Raw genomic sequence first — 20,593 nt, 5'->3', positions numbered from 1 at the left:
TTGGCCAGTGCTGTGTGACACAGCGAGGTCATCAATGGCCCATGCTACAGGGGTACTAATCCCCTAGCAAGCTTCCAACTGAGAAGGGCAAAGCAGATAAAAACCTGAACCTGGCAAAGTCACAAGCAGCCTCCGCAACAACTCCCGCTCTCTAACCTGCAGGAGCAGCAAGAAGCCTCTCATGAGCAAGTAGACCTATTAATTCACAATTACTTCAACATTCTGTTCATTTCTTGATAAGCTCCCAAAAGGAGTACTCCAGTACTGGAAGAGTGATATACAAGGCATTTAAAGCCAAATTAAAATGTTTCACTTGTATTTTTAAGATCCTGAACTGACACAATCAAGGAATTCCTAGAGCTATACCAGACTCATAAAATATACTGCTAGACAAATTTCTTCAATACCTGTCTTACAAGCATTTTCCAGTTTTAGGTGTAAAGCTTGGGATGAATGAATACTCTTCAGAATGAAACTCACAAGTGTAATCCAAGTTAATGAAGGAGGACACATCAGCTGGCAAGTATCTGCCTGGAAAGAGTGTTTCTTCCTTGCAGTTCAAAAATCATCCCTTGTTTACAGTCTCACATTGTTCCAAGAGGTAAACAATATAAATAATTCAGAAAGATGTTAATTCCTATTTAAATCCATAGAGCAGCATGGGCTGTTCATTTAGTTAGTTTTAATTGCCTCCAAGTCATATGGCTTATTGTTACCAATGGTAATTTCTCATGAATTTAGGTTGAGCTACCAGGCTGAAGGGTAATGATGGATTAAGTTGAACATGAGTTAGGCTTCAGAGCTGGCCAGGCAGTCAGGTTTAAGCACCTCTTACTTCAGTCATACAGCACAGCAGGGACAGTCCAAAGCCCCTGTCATTTAACTGGAGTTGTCATGGCTCAGGGCACATACCTATGTGCCCACCCAACGCTCAACTCCCTTGTGGCACATACCACTTCCCTTCAATCCCTGACGGAGGCGGAGGCACACACAGCTGCACCCTGCGGTTCTAACAGCCTATTCATTCACTTGGAAAATCCGTGCAAAATCTTTATGATTCTAGACAGTCCTTGAATAGACTGTAAAACACTGATCACTCCAGGTACAGAATGGAAACTGGAGAGAAACCCATACAAATCTTTCCTTACAGTCCTCTTGTGTCTCTCACTTCAGCTTCATTAGTTTCACAGTCCAACACTGATTTTTTTTTTGCCCCTTTCAAAATATTTATGTAGTTTGAGTTTGATATGGAACGTGGTCCAAAATTTAACAAACATTTACTTTGTCCTAATTTGGTCCTGCAATCTTTAGTCATTCACATTTGCAATAGCAATGAACCATTTTAGTTAAGAAATGCCCATAAACAAAGAGATGCATGTCCTCAAAAAGTTATGTTTAGACTATTTTTATAACCTAAGAATATGGGAGAGCTGTCTAATGCAGCTTATCTCAACACATTAAGAAAGCAAGTGACACTGAGTGGTCCTTGAACCGTTCATAAACTTCCCTCTTAACTCAGATTACCAGTATCAGTCACTGCCTTTATTAATGTGCATTTTTAATTGCTTTACAGATTTTATTTTATTTACTCTCGTTTTGCATCCCCTTGCAGATAATGTTAAGAGTCCCCTTCACTGATTACTGGCAGCTGCTGCATTCAGAGAACACCTCTTTCACTCCAGCTTTCCTGATCCTTTGACTTCCCGCTCTGACAGCTTTATAAACTCCCCGACAGCTTCATAAATGCACTGCAATGGTCACATGAACGTCTTGGAAGCGGAATCAGCACCTCTGCATCTCCTCATTCTGATGGCACTTTAGGAAGAGAGAACCAGAAAAGCGCCAAGTCCAACAGAGGTTGGAAGTCCTGCGAAAGATGAATCTAATTGTAAAGCTCCGCAGAAGTTTCAGAACACTGGTCATTCTCCTGGCAACCTTCTGCTTGGCAAGTATCGTGATTTCTGCCTATTACCTCTACACTGGCTACAAGCAGGAAATGGCCCTTGTGGAAACCACCGGAGAAGCAGAGTGTGAAGACCTCAAAATTCTACCGTACAGGTCTGTGGAGCTCAAAACAGCCAAGCCAATTGATCCATCTAAAACAAATCCCACTGTCCTGCTGTTTGTGGAAAGCCAGTACTCCCAGCTGGGGCAAGACATCATAGCCATCCTTGAATCCAGCAGATTTCAGTACCACATGGTCATTGCACCAGCTAAGGGGGATATTCCACCTCTCACAGATAATGGAAGAGGAAAATACACAATTGTTATATATGAGAATATTTTAAAGTACGTATCCATGGACTCATGGAATAGAGAGCTTCTAGAAAAATACTGTGTGGAATACAGTGTCAGTATAATTGGTTTTCATAAAGCCAACGAGAACAGCTCCCCGAGTACAAAACTGAAAGGACTGCCATTACATCTTTACAATAATGTAGCCCTCAAAGACTGTGTGGTAAACCCCCAGTCTCCCCTGCTGCGCATTACCAAAGCACCAAGGGTTGAGAAGGGTCCACTGCCTGGCGAAGACTGGACAGTTTTCCAGTTTAACCATTCCACCTATCAACCTGTGCTTTTAACCGAACTACAGACCTCCAGACCACCCCCTGTGGCACTGCCAAAGGCTGCTCTGTATGCAACCGTCATCCAAGACTTGGGGCTCCATGATGGAATTCAGAGAGTCCTTTTTGGAAACAACCTGACCTTCTGGTTGCACAAACTGATCTTTATTGATGCCATCTCTTTCCTGTCAGGGAAGAAGCTCACACTGTCCTTGGATAGGTACATTCTGGTTGACATAGATGACATCTTTGTCGGAAAAGAGGGAACGAGGATGAACATCAACGATGTGAAGGTAAGGCAACAACCGGGGAACAGCCTCCCAGATACGTGTATGTGCTAATGGGTATTTAAAAAGAGGCAAAGCTTGAAAAAGCTGGCAAGCTCCATTTCCTAGTAAAGGCTGAAGGTGCACAAGTGAAGCTAGAAGAAACAGAAACCATAACCTGAGATTACCTTAAAAGTCTGTTTACCCACATACATACAAAGATGCATTTTCATGTATGTGTGTATACGCCGACACAGAGATGTCCTCATACAGTAATGCATATAGTGAATGTACTGGCTGCCTCTTGGTTACATAGATTCTACTTAAAGGCTTCTCAGAGCAACTGGGTAACAACAGAAACTTTTTATACCTCACATAACAAAGATCCTTCTTTAACTAAAAGGATCTCTGTTTCTGGAGCAAGTTTGCTGCTGAGATATCTGATTTTTTAGGTAACAACATGTTTTACATTGCATTATTTTTTTCCCTATGTGCATAGAGATATACACATGTATGTGGCATATATATATATGTAAAATACCATTTATAGGCATTTTCTGTATTCTTTCTTTCACTATTTCTGAAGTAGACAGAACAATAGAAGCTGGTTTCCTTTTTAAATCTCACATAACTATCACTGTATTTAAAAAGGGGGGGAGGGAGATAAAAAGAGGAAGAGGAAAAAAAAAAAGCCTGAAAAAGTTGCAGCCATATTTTGACTTAAAAGAATTAGCAGGATAATTTTCATTAGTAGGCAAGCGTTTAAAGTTACCAGTGATAGGATGGAAGCATAGCCTACACTTCAGCAAATGACATAAACCTCTGATGCAGTGAAAAGGCCACAACTATTCTTCAGGGGCTCTCTTAAACTTATTTTCATAGTCTGTTGTAGTATCCAGGGATTATATTAGATTTGTTCAGAGTAATTTTCAAAAATGTATGCAACTTGGAAAGAATAGGCAGAACTCAGTAGCATGACAGTTATTTCCTTGCAGTTTTCCACATGTGGGAATCATCATATTCAGAGATTAATTGAAGTTCGTAAGCATGCAACATCACATTCTCAAGCCTTTATTCTACAGGGTGGGTTTTTTTCCTGTAATACCCCAGTGCTTTCACGAGCAACAAGCAAGCCTTTTCTTTTTAAACTTGGATTCCTATTTTGTTTCTTAATTCTTATTTACACTTCTACAACTTCTATATTCATCTGCCTCCTCAACCAGATCATGAAGAAAGGTGTCAAAATACCCAGAAAAGCAGTAGTCTCATAAACAATTAAAACAATTTTGCTCATCAGAACAGTTTGGGTAATTCTAATAGCCAAACCAAGTGTATGAATGCTCATCAGGGCTGATTTCTAGCATCAAGCAGTCCAAGTGCCTGGTGTCTCGAGATCTGAGCACTGTGCACAAGCTCAGTGATAAAGTGCTCTCTTTCCAGAAATATATGGTAAAATGCTCTGAAAAAGGCTTGTGTACAAGAGGAAATTAACTGAAAAGGCAATTGTGGAACAAGTTTTTCAGCAATAGCTTTCTGTCTGCACATTCTTGAGAGCGTCTTTTTCTGACTTTTTTGCTCCACTAAGGAAGTCTATTATTCAACGTTGCTTTAAGAGCCCCCTATTACTATAAGAAGAGTGTCCACACAAAGTTACTTGGAAATTCAAATCATACCTTTGACCGGAATAATCTCACTAGGCAGAAAACCCCCAAGTTACCGCCTTTATTATTCAGTGATTGACAACATTACTAGCAAACCTTTCCACCTGTGCTTGGCAGAGCAGCCATGGTTCATTACTCATTACAGGAGACATGGCAGAAAACTCCAGATCCAGGGGCTTGGCTAGGAGCTAGATGGCAGAACTGTAGCTGCTAAAAACATTCGGCATCACTTTTATATGCTGCACACATTTACCCAGCTAAAAACAGAGTACTCCATACCGCTGAGTATCTTGAAAATAACAACAGACAGCATCTGCTAGGATTCAGACTTTTTTAAAAATATTTTTTAAAGGTGTGTGCAGCATGTCATCTTTTTATGGATTATGTTTGAGTCAAGGTATGAAGGGAAACTCAGTCTTCTCACATTTCTCCAGTGCTAAATTAGTAGCCCACTTCCATTGCAAAACTACCAATAGTGCCACCCATGGGATAAATCCCCTCTTCACCTCAAACAAGAGATCATGCTGCAGACACCAACCACAGGGAGAAGTCTTTTACAGGCTCAGAACCAACCTTTCCATCAGGTGCTCTTTTGGGGACAATAAAAAGTTTATCTTCCTTTCAGACTATGTTCACACATAAATCTACCCTGCAACTTGACCATCAATTGATATTCTATCCTTAACGTCATGGGTTTAATTTCAAAGCAGTTACCCAGTACAGATTTGTTGCTTAGGGTATTTCACAAACACTTGCTACACAAATCAGTCCGTTCTAATACACTGGACATTCCCAGAATACATTAACATTCAAAAGGGGATGCTTGCTAATGAACATAACGCCGAAATCGGAGTGTACTCTGGTTAGTTTACAGTAAAAGATAATTACAGCCAGTTAGAGAACAATCTCCCAAGTCACTTGGGGAAGAAAGCAATTAAGAACCAGTGGGCCTGTCTTCATCCCTTAAAGCAGAGCAGCTTTTTTACTTGAAAGGCAAAAATAGCAAAGGGAGACAATATTTAAGAGGCTGATATTTAAGTGATGGCAAAGTACCTGCCATGCATTTTGAAGTGGCATCTACAGCCAGCTGCTCAGAGAGGGTTGTGTTTTCATGGCAGGTGAGAGGGTGCTTCTGACACACAGAGGCACGGTGAGATTTAGGGGCAGGTTGTCCTTGTCTGGTAGAGGTATGATAAGGGTGGAAGTGTGAATGGCTCTGATGGCTAGAGGGATTAGCACAGACTCTGTATGTTGTTCAAGAAGAACGTGGCAGAACTTGGACCATCTTCTTTCCTGAACTACATATTACAGGTATATTTAACACCAAAAAAAACCCCCAAAACAACCCTGCCAAAAAAGCAAAAAAAAAACCCCTCAACAAACAATAAAAAGCTCCCAACCAAAAAAACCCCCAACAAACCACAGTCCACATCTATAATGTCATGCACCTCAAAACTCATTTCATGCCACCCCCTGCAATGCAAGTTTAAAACATCAGCATCACCAATATAAAAGAAAGCATGTTATTTACACAGTGCTTTCAAAAACAAAGAGAACCACATAAAGCAGTACTTGTAATGAAATAACTTCTCAACACTGTCTAATCCGCTGCATTATGCCACACCACCACATCTCCAATTCCTTCAGTTCTTAGCATTTGTTACTGCAAACAGTGTAGGCTCGTCTTGCAGAGTTACACAGACTGTTAGGCTTTCCTAAGGTGCCATGCACACCTGTGTCCCTAGAAACATTTTCATACCTGGCAGATTCCCAGATGCATGCAAGAAAACCTCAAAGTTTTCATTTTTAAATGCTGCACACATTTACCCAGCTAAAAACAAAGTAGTCCACACCACTAGATATCTTGAAAATAACAACAAACAGCATCTTCCAGGATTCAGAGTTTTAAAAGTTTTTTTTAATTTTAAAAATCTTAATCTTAAAAATATTTAATCTTTAAAAAAAATTAAGAACAGTTTTACACCTCCCAAATTGTATGAAAATTACAGCTAAGCCACACCACTCTGTTCAGCCTCTTAGGTATTTCCTTCCAGTGACCAAACGCATAACAACTGCCAACCCAAAGGACACACAACTAGAAATGAACCTTCTGACAACAGTATTTGTATGTGACCGTAAAAAGAAAACTAACAGTGTTCCTATGTAATTACTTCCTGCAACTCAAATGTTTTTATCCCTTCACAAAGCCATTTCTCACTTAGGTGCTTCAGGGATATATATATAGTTTTAGAAAGGGTGGCATCAGCTAGAGAAACAGATTAGAGAACAGAGTTATTATGGGCTCTGTTTATCACAAAAGATCTCCTAGTCCCTTGTATTACAGAAGTTGTGCAAGGTCATATGTGGCTAAGTAATTAAACAGGAGCTCAGCAGAGCCACAGAAAGCTATTTTCCCAAGCTTTGCAGAGATCCATCTTGAGCCTAGAAAGTCTCTGCAAATTAATTTTGCCCTTTCCCTCCTACCAATATATTATCTCACTGCTCGATTTTAGAAGGCGAAAGACTCAAGAATTCACCAGTTAATTTACACAATTACCGAATTCATGTACTTGCAAATTATATTGGTTGCCAGCCACACAAGTCCAGGATCAGTGCCATCAGCAATTCAGAAAAAACAAAACATAGAAACACCTGGCTGTGCTGTGTCTGGGATTGCCATACAGAAAGAACAGAAAACCTTTAAAGTTTCCTTTTAACTGAACACAAACAGAGCTGCATTACCCAAACAGGTAGTATGAACTTGCTGAAATCTTTGTTTTGTTGCTGTAGTATGAGCTAGTACAATATCTACTCACCCAGCAACAGCGCAACTCAGGAACCTGGGCTTTTTCAACACCTTTTGCAAACACACTTTCTATTTTTCATTTAAAAAACCCTGCAAGATCACAGGACAAGCTCAGGCTCTTACTCCTTAACAAATAAATAAAAAAACCCAACACCAAATCAAAACAAAACAAAACACATTAGCCACTTACTTTCTACTCTCCTCTTAAATCTAGGACTTGTCCTACGGTACAGCTTCCCTTCTATAGCCTTCTTTCAGGTGGACTCTCTCAGGAGGCACCTGCCTCCCTCTTCCCCCACTCTCCCTCAGCTGGAGCTGATAGATAATCAAATGGAAATTGCTGGTCCCAGCACCATCATATCACAAAGCCCTTTTCTCTAAAAGCTACATTTCCCTTTTCTGTGTTTTCTCTAATTGCTGCTGTAAGGGCAGGAGCGTCCCTGTGATTTCTGAGATACAATTAAATGATGGAGCAATGCTTGGGAATGTCCTTTGTGTTACTGCAGTCCTTCCTTCTCCTTGCAGCACTGAGTAGCCCAGCCCATCTGCATTCTCCACTCTAAGCTTCAGTCCACTTCAGTGAAAATAAGAATTACATTAGTCTCTGACACCTCCTCACTTCCACAAGTCTGCACTTTGTCTTTGACCTTCACCATCATTACAATGCCTTGAATACTTAAAGGCTGTGATTTCTTGCTCATTTTAGTATTTTAAAGACAAGAATTCATGTTGGAGTTGCATCTTTTCTGATAATTCCAAATTAAAGAGTACTGGCTCAGCAGGAGGCTGAGCGCAATAACTGAATCTCTCCAGCATATGCTTTTTCTGATCTTTCTGCAAGGACAGTTGCTTTCAGGTGGGATAATCAGAAAAGTCTGGGCCATATCACCAGCCCTGGCAGACTGATAGTCAGTATAATGCTGCGGGTGGGCACAGGGTGGGTAAAGCTCTTCATGCTGCTGCATGCAGACCATCCTCCCTGCCTGCCTGTGCAAAGTCTAAATGCCCCTTGAAAGAAAGAATTTAATAAACTGTTGTAGACCAGTGCTCTTTCCTACTTCAGTTCCGCTGGAATGCCTTCTCTCTCGTACCATTTGGAGTTGGTGGTATGGACCCAAGCCAGGCGTGTGGATGAGGAAGCTCTGTTTAACAACAGACAAGAGCGCAGTTCTGCATCCCTTTGCAGAATTTGGCATCTAGTGTCACGGAATACGCCCAGTTTTCTGTAAAAAAATTGCCAGCAGTGGCCAAGACCAGAATTAAGAGTCAGGGAGGATTATAGTCGGTACCTGGATTTCTAACTCAGGTTTCTAGGAATAGTTTCTCTGGGTGCTCTACTCTTGTACCCATTGTACACTCACACCCAACTGTAGGGAAGATGATGATGGAAGTTGCAGCAGCCCAATACCTCAGACTGCATCCAGTTACTTCCAAACTTACTCCATATCAATGTCCAAAATCCTCAGTGCTTGAGCAAAATTTGAAACACCTGGTGCCATAAATAGGCACTAGAAGCAAATATTTTTTTAATCATTCATTTGTCTGTGGCTTTTTACTTCAGCAGAAGTGTGAACAGCTATCGCTTCCTTGCTGATAATGTGAGATACTATAGTCATCCCCGTAGCCTTTTTGTAATAACAAACTCCTGATAGTAAAGTAGCCATGCCAATGGACAATACAGGGAGAAATTAAAAACAGAAGATGTATGGGCATAGGAAGCTAGAGGAGATGGCCAAGCATTAGTCATTATAGGCTGTGTTGCCCTTATGTCACCTTTTAAAGCACTTGAGAGTGGCAGTGAAGAACACAACAAAGAAAATTCTGGAGTTCCTACTTTTGGGTGGTCTTAAGGACTTTAAAAATTAATTTAAAAAGCAGCTGAGAAGGCATTATAAGAAATATTTAATAATCAGACAATCTTTTACAAAATGGGAGTGTCTACTTCATTCTACTTCAGCAGAGATGACAGTTCATTCAATATTTTCCTTGTTCAGGTCTCTTGAATCACCCGATTCTCTGCAATAATTTGTGTTGAATACTGCTGAAGTGCCTTGTCAAGATACATCACACAAAGCATTTCATACTTTTTTCATTCGATAAAAACTGTTCTTTCATTCAGAATTTCAGTACTGATGTAGCTAAACCCCACAATTCCCTTGCCATCAGCAAAACATTTATTTTTCTCCTTGGCGCCTGGCGAATTGACTGTCTATCCAAGTACCCTGCTTGAATTATAATAGATTTGGGGTTCTCTCATCTTCCAGATGAGAGATCTTCCCACTGAAGATATGGTAGGTCTTGACAGTGTTCTATACAATCTTGCCAGAAAAAAAATTCTAGCAGGTATAATTTTCTAGCCCTTTCACTAGTTCCTTCCATGTGTCCCATATTAAAAGCGTACCTCTGTCACATGGGCCAAGCAATATTTTTGTGAATGTTAGGAAACTCGCTCGGTGTTCTCCTGTCCCAGAGAGCAAACTGTTCTGTCTGCAGGATTACAAGACTCCAAGCAGTGCAATCTGATATTGTTTGTACAACCACCACAGACATCACAAATCTGAATTTTTTTCCCCAAGAAAAAAAGTTTAATCTTTCACAAAACAAATGAACTAAAAAACCCAGAAAAATCAACCTTTGTCTTTCCAGCTTTTTAACTGGCTGTAAGAACTAAATATAACTTAATTTTGAAAAATATTAACAGTTCTGAAATTTTAGAAAACAGCACAATACCTTTTAAAATATAGAAAAGGCAGGGCTTTTAGTCATTGGCCTAATACAGAAATATCTGGTGTTCACAGCCTGTGCTCAGCATCACTGTCTTGTGACACATTCCTTTGTCTACACTTCCACTAATTTCCTGGATTTGTACTATTTTTTTTAATCCCTTCTACAAAATAATTCTGAAGTCATAGGATCTATCATACTGGTTATATTTCCAGGATATACATGGTACTCTATTAAACTTAGCTTCATTTAATGTAATATAAATAATTTTCATAACATTTAGGGAATCATAGGAGGGAAAAAACATGGCTGCTTTATATTAGCCTCTCAAGAGACCTACATTAACCTGAGTTTTAAGACAATGCATATTAGTTAAAAAGGAGAAATAATAATTGTTTCCTGTATAGCAAAATAACACTTATGAAGCCATCAAATACCTTTCTAGAAAGGCTATCCAATGCAAACTTTAAGAGCAGTTATAATTATTGCCTTAAAAGCACTTGATGCAGCAATAAACACATTACCATGAATTCCATACATAATGCAGTTACTTTAGTAGCAGTGTTACTTAAGTAACTTTAAATATGCCTTTGTCATCCAAATGCAAACAGAAGAATCAACACTTAGAGCAAAAGCTCAATTCAGTATCATTGACATTATTCAAATGACTTGATAACGGCGATGTTCAGAAAAAGAGTGGATAGATGGAAGGACGGACAAACAGATGAGATAATAGAGAAATCTCAAAGAGAAAAGGAGAACTGTGAAACTTAAAATATTTAGCAAGAGTTATCTTATAATCTGCTCACTTCTGTATCATAAAGTAGTAGGGAAACAAATCTTCTCCTATGCCTGATTTAAAATCCTTAGACAGATCTATCTATCTATCTATATACACATATACCTATATACACATACACTCACACAAATTAAATCTTATGATCTTCTTTGTCTCTTCCATGAATATGTCCACAGGTGCCTTCAGTTAATACTTTTACTTCTAATGTTGTATATCTCCACCTGTCTTCTTTCCATACAGGCAGAATAATCTAAGGGCTTTTAGGTAAAAGTTACCAATTTCCAGCTTATGCAGAGGGCAGAATAAGAGCCTAGCAAGAGCTGCACCTCAAGTGCTGGACTTGGTGTCCCTCTCTAGTGCAAAATTACATTCCAGTAGATGGACACTGTCTATTAATTATCATTCCTGAAGGTAAACATCACATGTCAGCACATAGAACTTCAAAACTGGTAAATCGTAAGCAGATTGCAATACCAGATAAGAGGATAACCTTCAAAGCCAAACCTCCTTCTTCATTTCAGAAAAATTGCCTTTGGTCAAGACCTAGGATGTGACCATTGCTTCTAGTGAGCTGCACATTCATCTGCAAGAAGATTTAGGTTTTTCCCAAAGGGCTGTACAATTTTCATAAGGGTTTCCTTTTCCTCTAGACATATACAGATTCCAAATACTTTTACAGAGACATAAGAACAAATGACCTTCTGACTCCATCGTTCAACGTGAGTCATGCATAGCTTGGAATAGTCAGAATGAGTCATATATTGCTTCCAGCAGGGTTTGTTGGAGAATAGTGCTTTGCATACAAACACATTGATTCATCTGGAGAAATTCACTTTGTAAGAAACTATTTTATTTGGGAGAGTTCATATGACTGTGTGTAGCTACTTTAATAAATAAACAAAGAAATGAATTATTTCATTGAACATTTGAAATTGTGACAGTATTAAAGTTATTTCACTGCTGAAGGGAATGTCTGTGCATCAGAGGATTTTTGGGAATTTTTTGCAATTATCATGAGCGCATACACAAAGAAACAAATTTGATGAGAAAATCATCCTGCCTTTTATGTTTATGTCACCAGATAATATTCTGGTGACTGGCCAAGCAAAAGAAGGTAATATCGTGTAAAGCAGTCAGGGTTTGCTGTAAAAGCACCAGCTGTAATAAAACACTGTATGATGCATTGCGGTTTTCCATCAGATGTTGCCTAGTTAGACCTGATCATCAGGTTGTGACCTGTGATCATTGGAATGGCAACTCTCCAGCCCTTTGTGGAGACACATGTGAGGGCTCTCCACCTTAAAACCAAGAGCACCAATAGTAAGTGATGCGTAAACCCTTCATTATTTGCTGGTGTTTAATGGACCTCTCAGGAAGGTCCAGTAGGTACACCTGTCGTAGCTGTAATGCCAGCTTCTGTGAACAGGCACCTTTAGGAGTCTCGGGCACCACGTGGTGTCTGTCAGTCTCTTGCTTTACACCAGACCCTGTGGCAATGCATATTGCTAGGGCTTTCAAAGGACGATGGTAATAAACTGCAGATGATTGACTGTCCAGATGCCAGTCTCCTGAAAAACTAACATCTGTGCACACCAGGTTAGCACTGAACCAGTGCTGATCCATCCATTTGCACTGTTAGGTTTCAGTACCTCTTATAGTTTCAGCTGGTTTTAGGGTGGTTTTCTTTGTCGCTGCCAAGACGTATAGCTGGCTGAACCAGAAAAATGTGGGAGATCGCCTTCTTCTCCATCCTCATGGCGCATGCTGCTGCCGGAGTCCCGGGAGGAGGGGAAGCCTGTTCTCTGTGCTCAGAGAGCAGGGTAGTACTTGTAGCTGTAAGTATAAAGCTCTGTTTCAATCACCTCAGTTGTTTCCATACTAGAGGTGATTTGGAACATTTATACCAAGACACACTACAGTGCTGACATGATTTGGGGCTAGCAGTTTGCAGCACCCATGAAACTTTGTCTGTGCTCACATGAACACTGAAAATGCGGACACCATAGTGCTGGGAAGTTCCTGAAAAGTCTTCCCCTTCCACAGACTCCCAGAGCCTCCTTGCTTAGGAATTTCATGAGATTGCTTTGTTTTTTTTGTTGTGTGCTGCATGCATACCTGGAAGCACCTGGCAAGGGTTAGATGTTAACACGTCTCAAACGCAATCCCCCACTTTGCTGTACAGGGCACCCCGACTCCATTTGCAGAGATCACTTTTTTCTGCCCTGCTCCTATTGAACCCCCTCACAGAGAGACTCTCACTCAAGCAGAGCTATGTTTGGGTTTAGATCTATACTGTCTTTTCTAGTCTGTGCCATTTTGCTGTTAAACTCAATGATCTTGAAGGTCCTTTCCAACCTAAATAATTCTATGATTGATTCTATGATTCTTTCATGCCTTTTGGCTGCCAGTACAGATTTCTCATTTGCCAGTTGGGAGAGCTCCCATTTATTTACTGCTGCACACGTGCTCACAGCAGCAAGGTTCTCCAGTAAATCCCCCTGCTTCTTCATCACCGCCTATTCTCAGTTCAGTAGCAAGATGCCAACATCAGTTTTAGCTTACCCTTCATTTTAATTTCGTGGCCTTTAATGTCTTATCCATACATTTATTAGCCCTGCTATCTATGCATCCCTTTTACGGTGCCTGTTCTGAATGCACGGTGGTACCCTTTCCAAGCCATGTACATGGATGTAGCATAGCTTTGTATCCAACTGTAATCATTTTCTGCAGGCAGAAAACACAATTACTACATAAATACAGGAGTTGAGAGGAATAAAACTTTGTTCCTTCTGGGCCAGATTCACAAGGCAATGTTTCTGTGGAGATTTTCATAGAGATAAGGAGCAAAAGTAATTGGAGGACTACTGCCTGTAGTATCATCACCCACAGAGAGGAAGCCACACATTACATTTTTATTATGGTGACAACCTTTTATTCTGGAAACATTGTCCTAATAAAGTAATACTTCTCCTTACAATTAGTCTTCTATCTGTGCTTGAATATACAGCGGTCCTAAAATCAGGGTTTCTAACTGTTGGAGATTCATCTGCATAGGACCTCACTGTGTAAGTGCCTTTTCATTTATTAAAACTGTATTTCCTTCACATTCTTGTTTTTACTATTGAACATGACATTGTAAAAAAAACCCTCACTAGTTCTGCAATACTTACATTAAAATGATTGTTGATTGCTATTAATTCATTTCTCCAAAAAAAGTACAAAATAATTTTTTGGTCTTACGGGCAATTATAAGACTATGTAGTGATTTCAACATGTCATTTCATGTGGAAAAAATTCTAAATTTGTAATGGAAATATTAAATTTGATAAATTAGAATTTCAGTAGTTAGAATATTTTATACATAATATTTTATACAAGTTAAGATTTTTTCTCAAGAAATGCCAGGATGAAATGATTTTTTTTTTTTTTATCTTAATAGAATTTCATTTTCCAAATTAACAAGAACATGAAATATTCAGTTATTCATCATTTCCTGCAAACCAGTATATTAGTAAAAGCACTCCGGAGCTTTTCAGTGTTTTTGTTCATTAGGATTTGATTTATTGCAACACATTGCATATATTAAAGTTTTCTGATTTAAAACTCCAGCATTTACCATTGATAAGTATAGCATATGATAAAAAGCTCTTATATTTCCAGTTAAGGTCGGCACAGAAAGACTACTAAGGCAAGATGGTGACCTTCAAATCTGATGGTTTCTTTATGAGTGACTTTGCCTGTTGAGATCCCAAGTCCATGGAGCTCGCAGGCATTGTTCTGTGGATAGGTTAACGTGTACGTGGATACAGTTCAGGAAGAGAAGCAGTTTCAACAAGTTGAAATTCTTGAAGCTGAGTGAAACTTATTTTTTTCTTGATTTGTTGTTTGGTTTTTTGGGTTTTTTTTGTTTTTTTTTTTTTTGTGAGACAGAGTCTCCTAAGTCCTAGATTCCTTTAAAAAGAAAAAAAATCTCCCTTTTTGTTTAATTAGCAGTAAGGCTTACAACAAGCTGGTGAAGGTTAGAATAGCCTGTTCCTTTCTGAGGCTATTAAATTTGAGCAGTAGAGCCATTATCCCACCTCTGGCTCATTTTAGAAAAGCAGAATCAGTGACTGGCTGGTTTTAACTTACACCTGAAAGAAACCAGTGCCTCCCCATCCCCAAAATATACTCGATTAGCAAAACATCACCTCTGTGTTAGTCCCTAATAAGATGTTTTCTTGAGGCAATAAAGCCACAGATGATTCCCACTCACCCCCCCTTCAGAAGCACAAATTATAAATACCATTTGCCAAGCCACGATAGTTTCTTTAAATATCTGTAAACCTGACTCTTTTCTATTGTTATTGTTCTTTCTTCTTGTTACCGGCACTCTTAATCTGCTGTTCATGTTTTCATCCAGAGAGCACCCAAACAGAGGTGGGATCTGTGGTGTGATAATACACTCAGCTTCTCTAGCACGACATCCACATTATTTTTAACACTTCTGGTTGGAGAAGGCTGAATTAGTTATCTGTGAGAGTTTGGGGTTTTTTTAATCGATGTAGTCATTTAATTGGCATTTTTGCATTTATGATTTTAAAACTCACAAATTAAATATATTTAAACTAGTACCTCCTTCCCAAAACTTTATGACCAAGGTATGGTGAAATTCAAAGAACTGAAGATTAGGACTTCAGTTTTCCTTCCTTCCAACTTGTTTAGCAATTTATCCTTGGACTAAACAGGTGAAAAATCCTTCCAAAAAGGCAAAGTGGCAAGGCAGGGGAAAATGAGGTTTACATTCTTGTTATTCAATCAATTTGGAGTTCTCCAGTGAAACAGTTTCCCATGGAAAAATGTTGATTTATTAAATGCAGAATGTTCCACCAGAATGTGATTTAAACAAATTTATATTCTGCCAGCTCGTCTGCTCTGGCAGGCTAAAGGAAAAATGGGCAGTTTGAAGAATATTAAAAAATTTCCAAAAGATCATAATTAAATGTAGTTTTGGAATAGGTGATCTTTCAGAAATTTAAAAAAGCAAATAATTCTCACTAACTAAGAGACTTTTTAAATATAAAAATATCCTCAGAAATGGTGTATTTCAGGTTTTTACTGCCTCTTCATTTTATGTAAAAGCAAGAATTATTAATGTAACTTTTACATAACCTATTAAATCCCAAATACAAACATTTAAGCAATTTCTGAAAGTTGTCTCAATATTGTACTTGAACTGTCTCAATATAATCAGATTGAATCAAAGTCAGATTGAATCAAGGCTTCGAGGAGCAATGTTTTTCACCTCAAAACAACCGACCTTCAAGTAGAGGCTGCTAGAATGTTTGAAGAATTCAAAGAATGTTTGAATTTGCATATTTGAAAGCATACCATATTTGCTTGCCTTCCCCCAAACTCATGAAATATTGGCTCTTAAAACTGTCAGTGATTCTTGAAAGTACAAGTGCTTTTTTGGTTGAGATGCAATTGTTTTAACAGGGCAAATCTTAGTATAATTTTCCATTCCTTGGGGTTTAAAACTCCTCAGAAGTCTGTAAGTCTGTACATTAGCCTGCTCATTTATAGTGGAGATACAAAGCCAAGATCAGGATTGTTTTCATGAATTAAAGTTTTGATAATGATTTCAATACTGAAGGGCTCTGGCCTCAAAAATATTGTCCACAAGGGCAGCTCTGACCGGGATCTCAGTGCTTGGAGAGGGACAGACCCTGGACCCAGCTGGCCAGCTCTGGAGCGCCTGGGTGCTCCCCTTCCCTATAGCCATAGGCACAGACACAACAGCTATATGTAAGGAGAGGCCAGACCCCGCTACCTCTACCTGGTTTATCGCTGTGAATGCATGAGAGGAAAAGGCAGGCAGGAACCCCAGATGAGAAAGGGGCTGTAAGATACCATGGCCAGCAAGTTGTACCAGGGGAAAAACAGCCCGGTGAAGGGTGAAACAACACAGGAGAGAGGCTCAAGGGATGAGGATCAAAGCAGACCCTGGATTAGGGCTGTGCTCTCTCCATTTTCCAATATTTAATCCCTAAGGGCTATAAAGACTGAAGACCTCCTTTGTAATAATATTTACTGTAGTTTTTTTGACAAATTAGCACAGATGTTTGGAAATTAGTTGAATACATATGGATAAATAAGCGTCAATCTATACATATCTATAATTAATAGAGACTAAATACTCTATAATCTTATTAATTTAGGAAATCTTTAATGGAGCTTCAGGCATAAGTGTGAACTGCTGAAGCTATGCTCTGCATGGTTAATAATAATAATAATGCATTTCTTTTGTAAAAAATAGGTTCAGCTGCAGAATGTGAATTCTTTAATAAAAAAGCTCTGCATGTGTCTTTCTAGTAACATATCCCAAGATTTATGTGCATCATAAACAAATATGTCTGTGGTATTATAAAGTGTAATTCCACTGTATTTGTTATTAGGAAAGGGAATAAGGTTTCCCATGTGCTTTCACTATTATTTCTCTTGTAACTGGGAACATGCTGCCAGTACATTATCAGGAAAAAAAAGCTACCCATCACTGCTGTAAATATTGCAAGGTGGGTGTTACAGAGCAGCTCTGTGCTAAAGAGCAAAGGGGATTTACTCTCAGCCTTCAGGCAGCAGCTACATTTCAAAGCTCAGCAACAAGAGGCAAAGCCTCAGACTAGTGACACCTTGTCATTTGTTTGCTTAATGTAAGGAAACGTTTTGAGTTGACGATACACATGTTGATTTCAGGAGTTTAGGATGATGCCTAAGTGAGGTTTAGAAATTTCCAAAGAACAGGATCTTGGCTGAGACTTGGATGTAAAATTACCTACTGTCAATTTACTCTTTGTCTCTCCTTCCAAGATTTTGTGAAGGGTAAGAGGAAACTTCCTTCTCTTCCCTCATCTGTTGATAGTTGATGCTACAGTGGACTAAGCCATAAGGGAAAAGAAACTGCCTTTAGAAAAGGGAGTTTATTATCCTTTGACTATTATTGATCATTGGGGGTGGGGAGGGGCATGGCCAGCTTGCCTCTGTATTCTGGGCATTGTCTGAAGGCAACACAAAGCCCATCCATTGCCATGGGGGTACAGAAGGGCAGCACGGTGTTGGTTGGACACCCTTTGGCGCATGTGTATCCCTTGATACACGCACCAGGGTAGAGTAAAATCACTTCAAACTGTTTAACTGACTAAACGTGGGGGGGAGGAAATTTTGGGCTGATTCATGTACTTTCCCAAATACTTGTCCTTGCTTTCCTCTGTTGCTATATTGGACAATGTTCTGTGCTATGCCAGTGTAAGGATGAGCTTGTAAATGTGAAAGGCTACAGTTCATCACAATATATAAAGATGTAGTTATGTGCCTGTAGATCTTACCTGTGCACAAAGGGCTGGGGAGAGCTCATTGTAGGATGGTTAAAACCAGTCTTCTAATATTCCTTGACCATTAAACTGATCAAACCCAGCCGATACTCATCATACAAAAATATTCTGAGTTTAGTAATTTCAGTGGCTGGCTGATGGTGCTATAAACGCAGACAGCAAAAGTTTGAGGTGTGCTAAACGCTAGCAGAGGAGAGAGGGGGCAACAAAGGGGGAGTGCAGAGCCCATAGAAGAGCTTGAGGAATAAGGAAGATTTTCCACAATGGAAAAATACTACCTATCTTTTAGCGATTTCTCATCTTAAAGTTACAAATTCTTTTCAGGATTTGAATGTACACCTTCTCAAATAATCCCATTTGGGTAGCAGAGCATAAGCCAAGTAAAACCTATCAAAACAATCCAGTATTTATGATTTTTAAACAGCTATTCCCATATAAAATAATATTATGGCACTCCCGCACAGCTAGGAGAGTAATAGAACCTCTCACTTCAGAAATGAATGGAAATTTAGTGTTACACCTGTAATTAAAAGGTTAATACTTTGCTGAACATATTTGTCTCAGTTCAATGATCCTAAGTTACATGGATTCATACTTTACACTACAAGTAGCTACACAGTTTTCAATGGAAATATTTAGAGAGAAACTCACTACCTATAATGACTAAGATCAAAAGCAGCTAGGTTTAAAAGTTAACTGGCTCAATAATGCCACTTTCTTCCTGCTACCAAAATGCATGTGAATGGCTTTGAAATAAGAATATTTTTTAAACAAAAAACAACACAAACACCTACCTGCCCTGCCACCAATCTTTCTGTACATCTTTTGTTTTCTGAGCTAATACTATGCAAACATTTAATGCGCTGATCAGCTTAGCTTTTTTTCACTGTTCATAAGTGATAGAAACTTATTCACCATAAAGATTGACAGCTGGTACTCTCCTATATGTGAGAACAGAGAAACCCCAAAAATTTAAACTATTGTGAGACTTAACGAAAGGATCGCAAACATTATAAACACAGATTTTCACTGTATTATTGTCATCAGACATCAGTACGATTGGAAGACATACCCTTCTTCTAGGGTGTGGGCTGAATTTTTCAACAAAAGCTATTCTCTGTAGAAGGTTCTATATCGCACAGGAATGTGTTCTCATACAAATGATAAGTTGAGGAAAACAATAAAAAAATTCAAAATTATGTTTCCATTCTCTTGAAAGCAGCCAAGAAAACATGTCATAAAAGACATCAGTAAACACTCTGATTAAAAAACACTTGCTAGAAATGTTTACACTCCCTTCCAGATAATTCACTTTGTGTACTTACGGCATCGCACGGCATTCGTCCTGTGTAATTTCAAAAATCAGGGATGAGGAACTTGAAGATAGTGCAAGCATACACCTTCCTAACAGGAAATACTTCACAGATGTGCAGCACTTGGGGAAATTCAATGTGTTCCAATACCAAAAATGGTTGTTTATCAGAAGCACTTTTAGAAGTCCTGGGGATAAGTCATCCCTGCCAAGAATGATTTAGCAATATCTAGAAAGGGATGAGCTCCACCACATGGTACAAAATTCACCCAGACCCTCTTTTTCTCTCTGGTGGCTGAAATTCCTTGCCAGACCTGCTACTGATGGGATGAGGGAGCAGCTACTGTCCTTGCTCAGGGTCTTTTCCAGCCAGTCCTCCTCCCCACTCAGTCTTGGAACAGGCTGGCTTGCCATGAGCACCTACACAAGGTTATGCTGGGAGTGCCAGAGGGAACCATTGGGATAATCTGGTGTGACAACATAAATAACACAGGGCATAGAAACTCATCCAGTGATCCAGGCATCCAGCTTCATCTGTCACAGCTGGCAGAAGACTGGATTTATCTGCTGCCTCTGGATCCGCCTTGGGTTGTGGTGCCAGGTAGGAAGGCTCCTTGATATCAGATGTTTCCTTCCTAGGAAGTCACTGGAAGGGCTGAAAGAGTTCTCCATACTTTTCCACAATTACACCGTATCCTTTGAATTTCTCAAAGGTTTCAGATTGGTGATTTTTTTCAAGTCTGTAATCCAGAGTGATCTGAAGAAAGGCAGTACTTCAGTATTGCCCTGAGTATAACTTTCCCACTTTTTGGAAAGGTGTGGTGATACTTTTAAACCAGACATCTATGACATGAAGCATTTCCTTTGGCTTTTAGAGAGATTTGTTCTCAATTTTACCTAAAATTACTTCATTTTATTAAAAACTAACCTATCGGAACTTCTGAAATGATTGATCTAAAATTTGTCAGCCATATTTGGTGATCTGGCTTGATTTCACCAGAGAACATACCAGCCTTTGATGTTTCTATTCTAGAGAATTGAGTAGAAACTTAACACAGGTGTTGCAATTTTGCTTTGGATCTTCCAGCCTC

At 39.3% G+C, this 20,593-nt stretch overlaps 1 protein-coding gene across 4 annotated transcripts in view; it reads left to right on the top strand.

Moving 5' to 3' along the window:
• Positions 1 to 20,593, top strand: part of NDST4 (N-deacetylase and N-sulfotransferase 4) — a 135,722-nt gene that overhangs the window by 43,097 nt on the left and 72,032 nt on the right. For 3 of the 4 annotated variants that reach the window (XM_037394223.1, XM_037394200.1, XM_037394210.1), the window contains one exon: positions 1,613 to 2,857. In XM_037394223.1, the coding sequence (XP_037250120.1) occupies positions 1,877 to 2,857 (981 nt within the window). In that variant the 5' untranslated portion in view covers positions 1,613 to 1,876. Of the gene's footprint in view, positions 1 to 429; positions 602 to 1,612; positions 2,858 to 20,593 lie in introns of all 4 variants that reach the window. The other variant, XM_037394218.1, reaches the window with a different exon arrangement.

The sequence above is a fragment of the Falco rusticolus genome, chromosome 1, assembly GCF_015220075.1.
Source record: "Falco rusticolus isolate bFalRus1 chromosome 1, bFalRus1.pri, whole genome shotgun sequence".
In the NCBI taxonomy this organism is placed as follows: Eukaryota; Metazoa; Chordata; class Aves; order Falconiformes; family Falconidae; genus Falco; species Falco rusticolus.
This window is presented reverse-complemented; position numbering and strand designations above follow the sequence as displayed.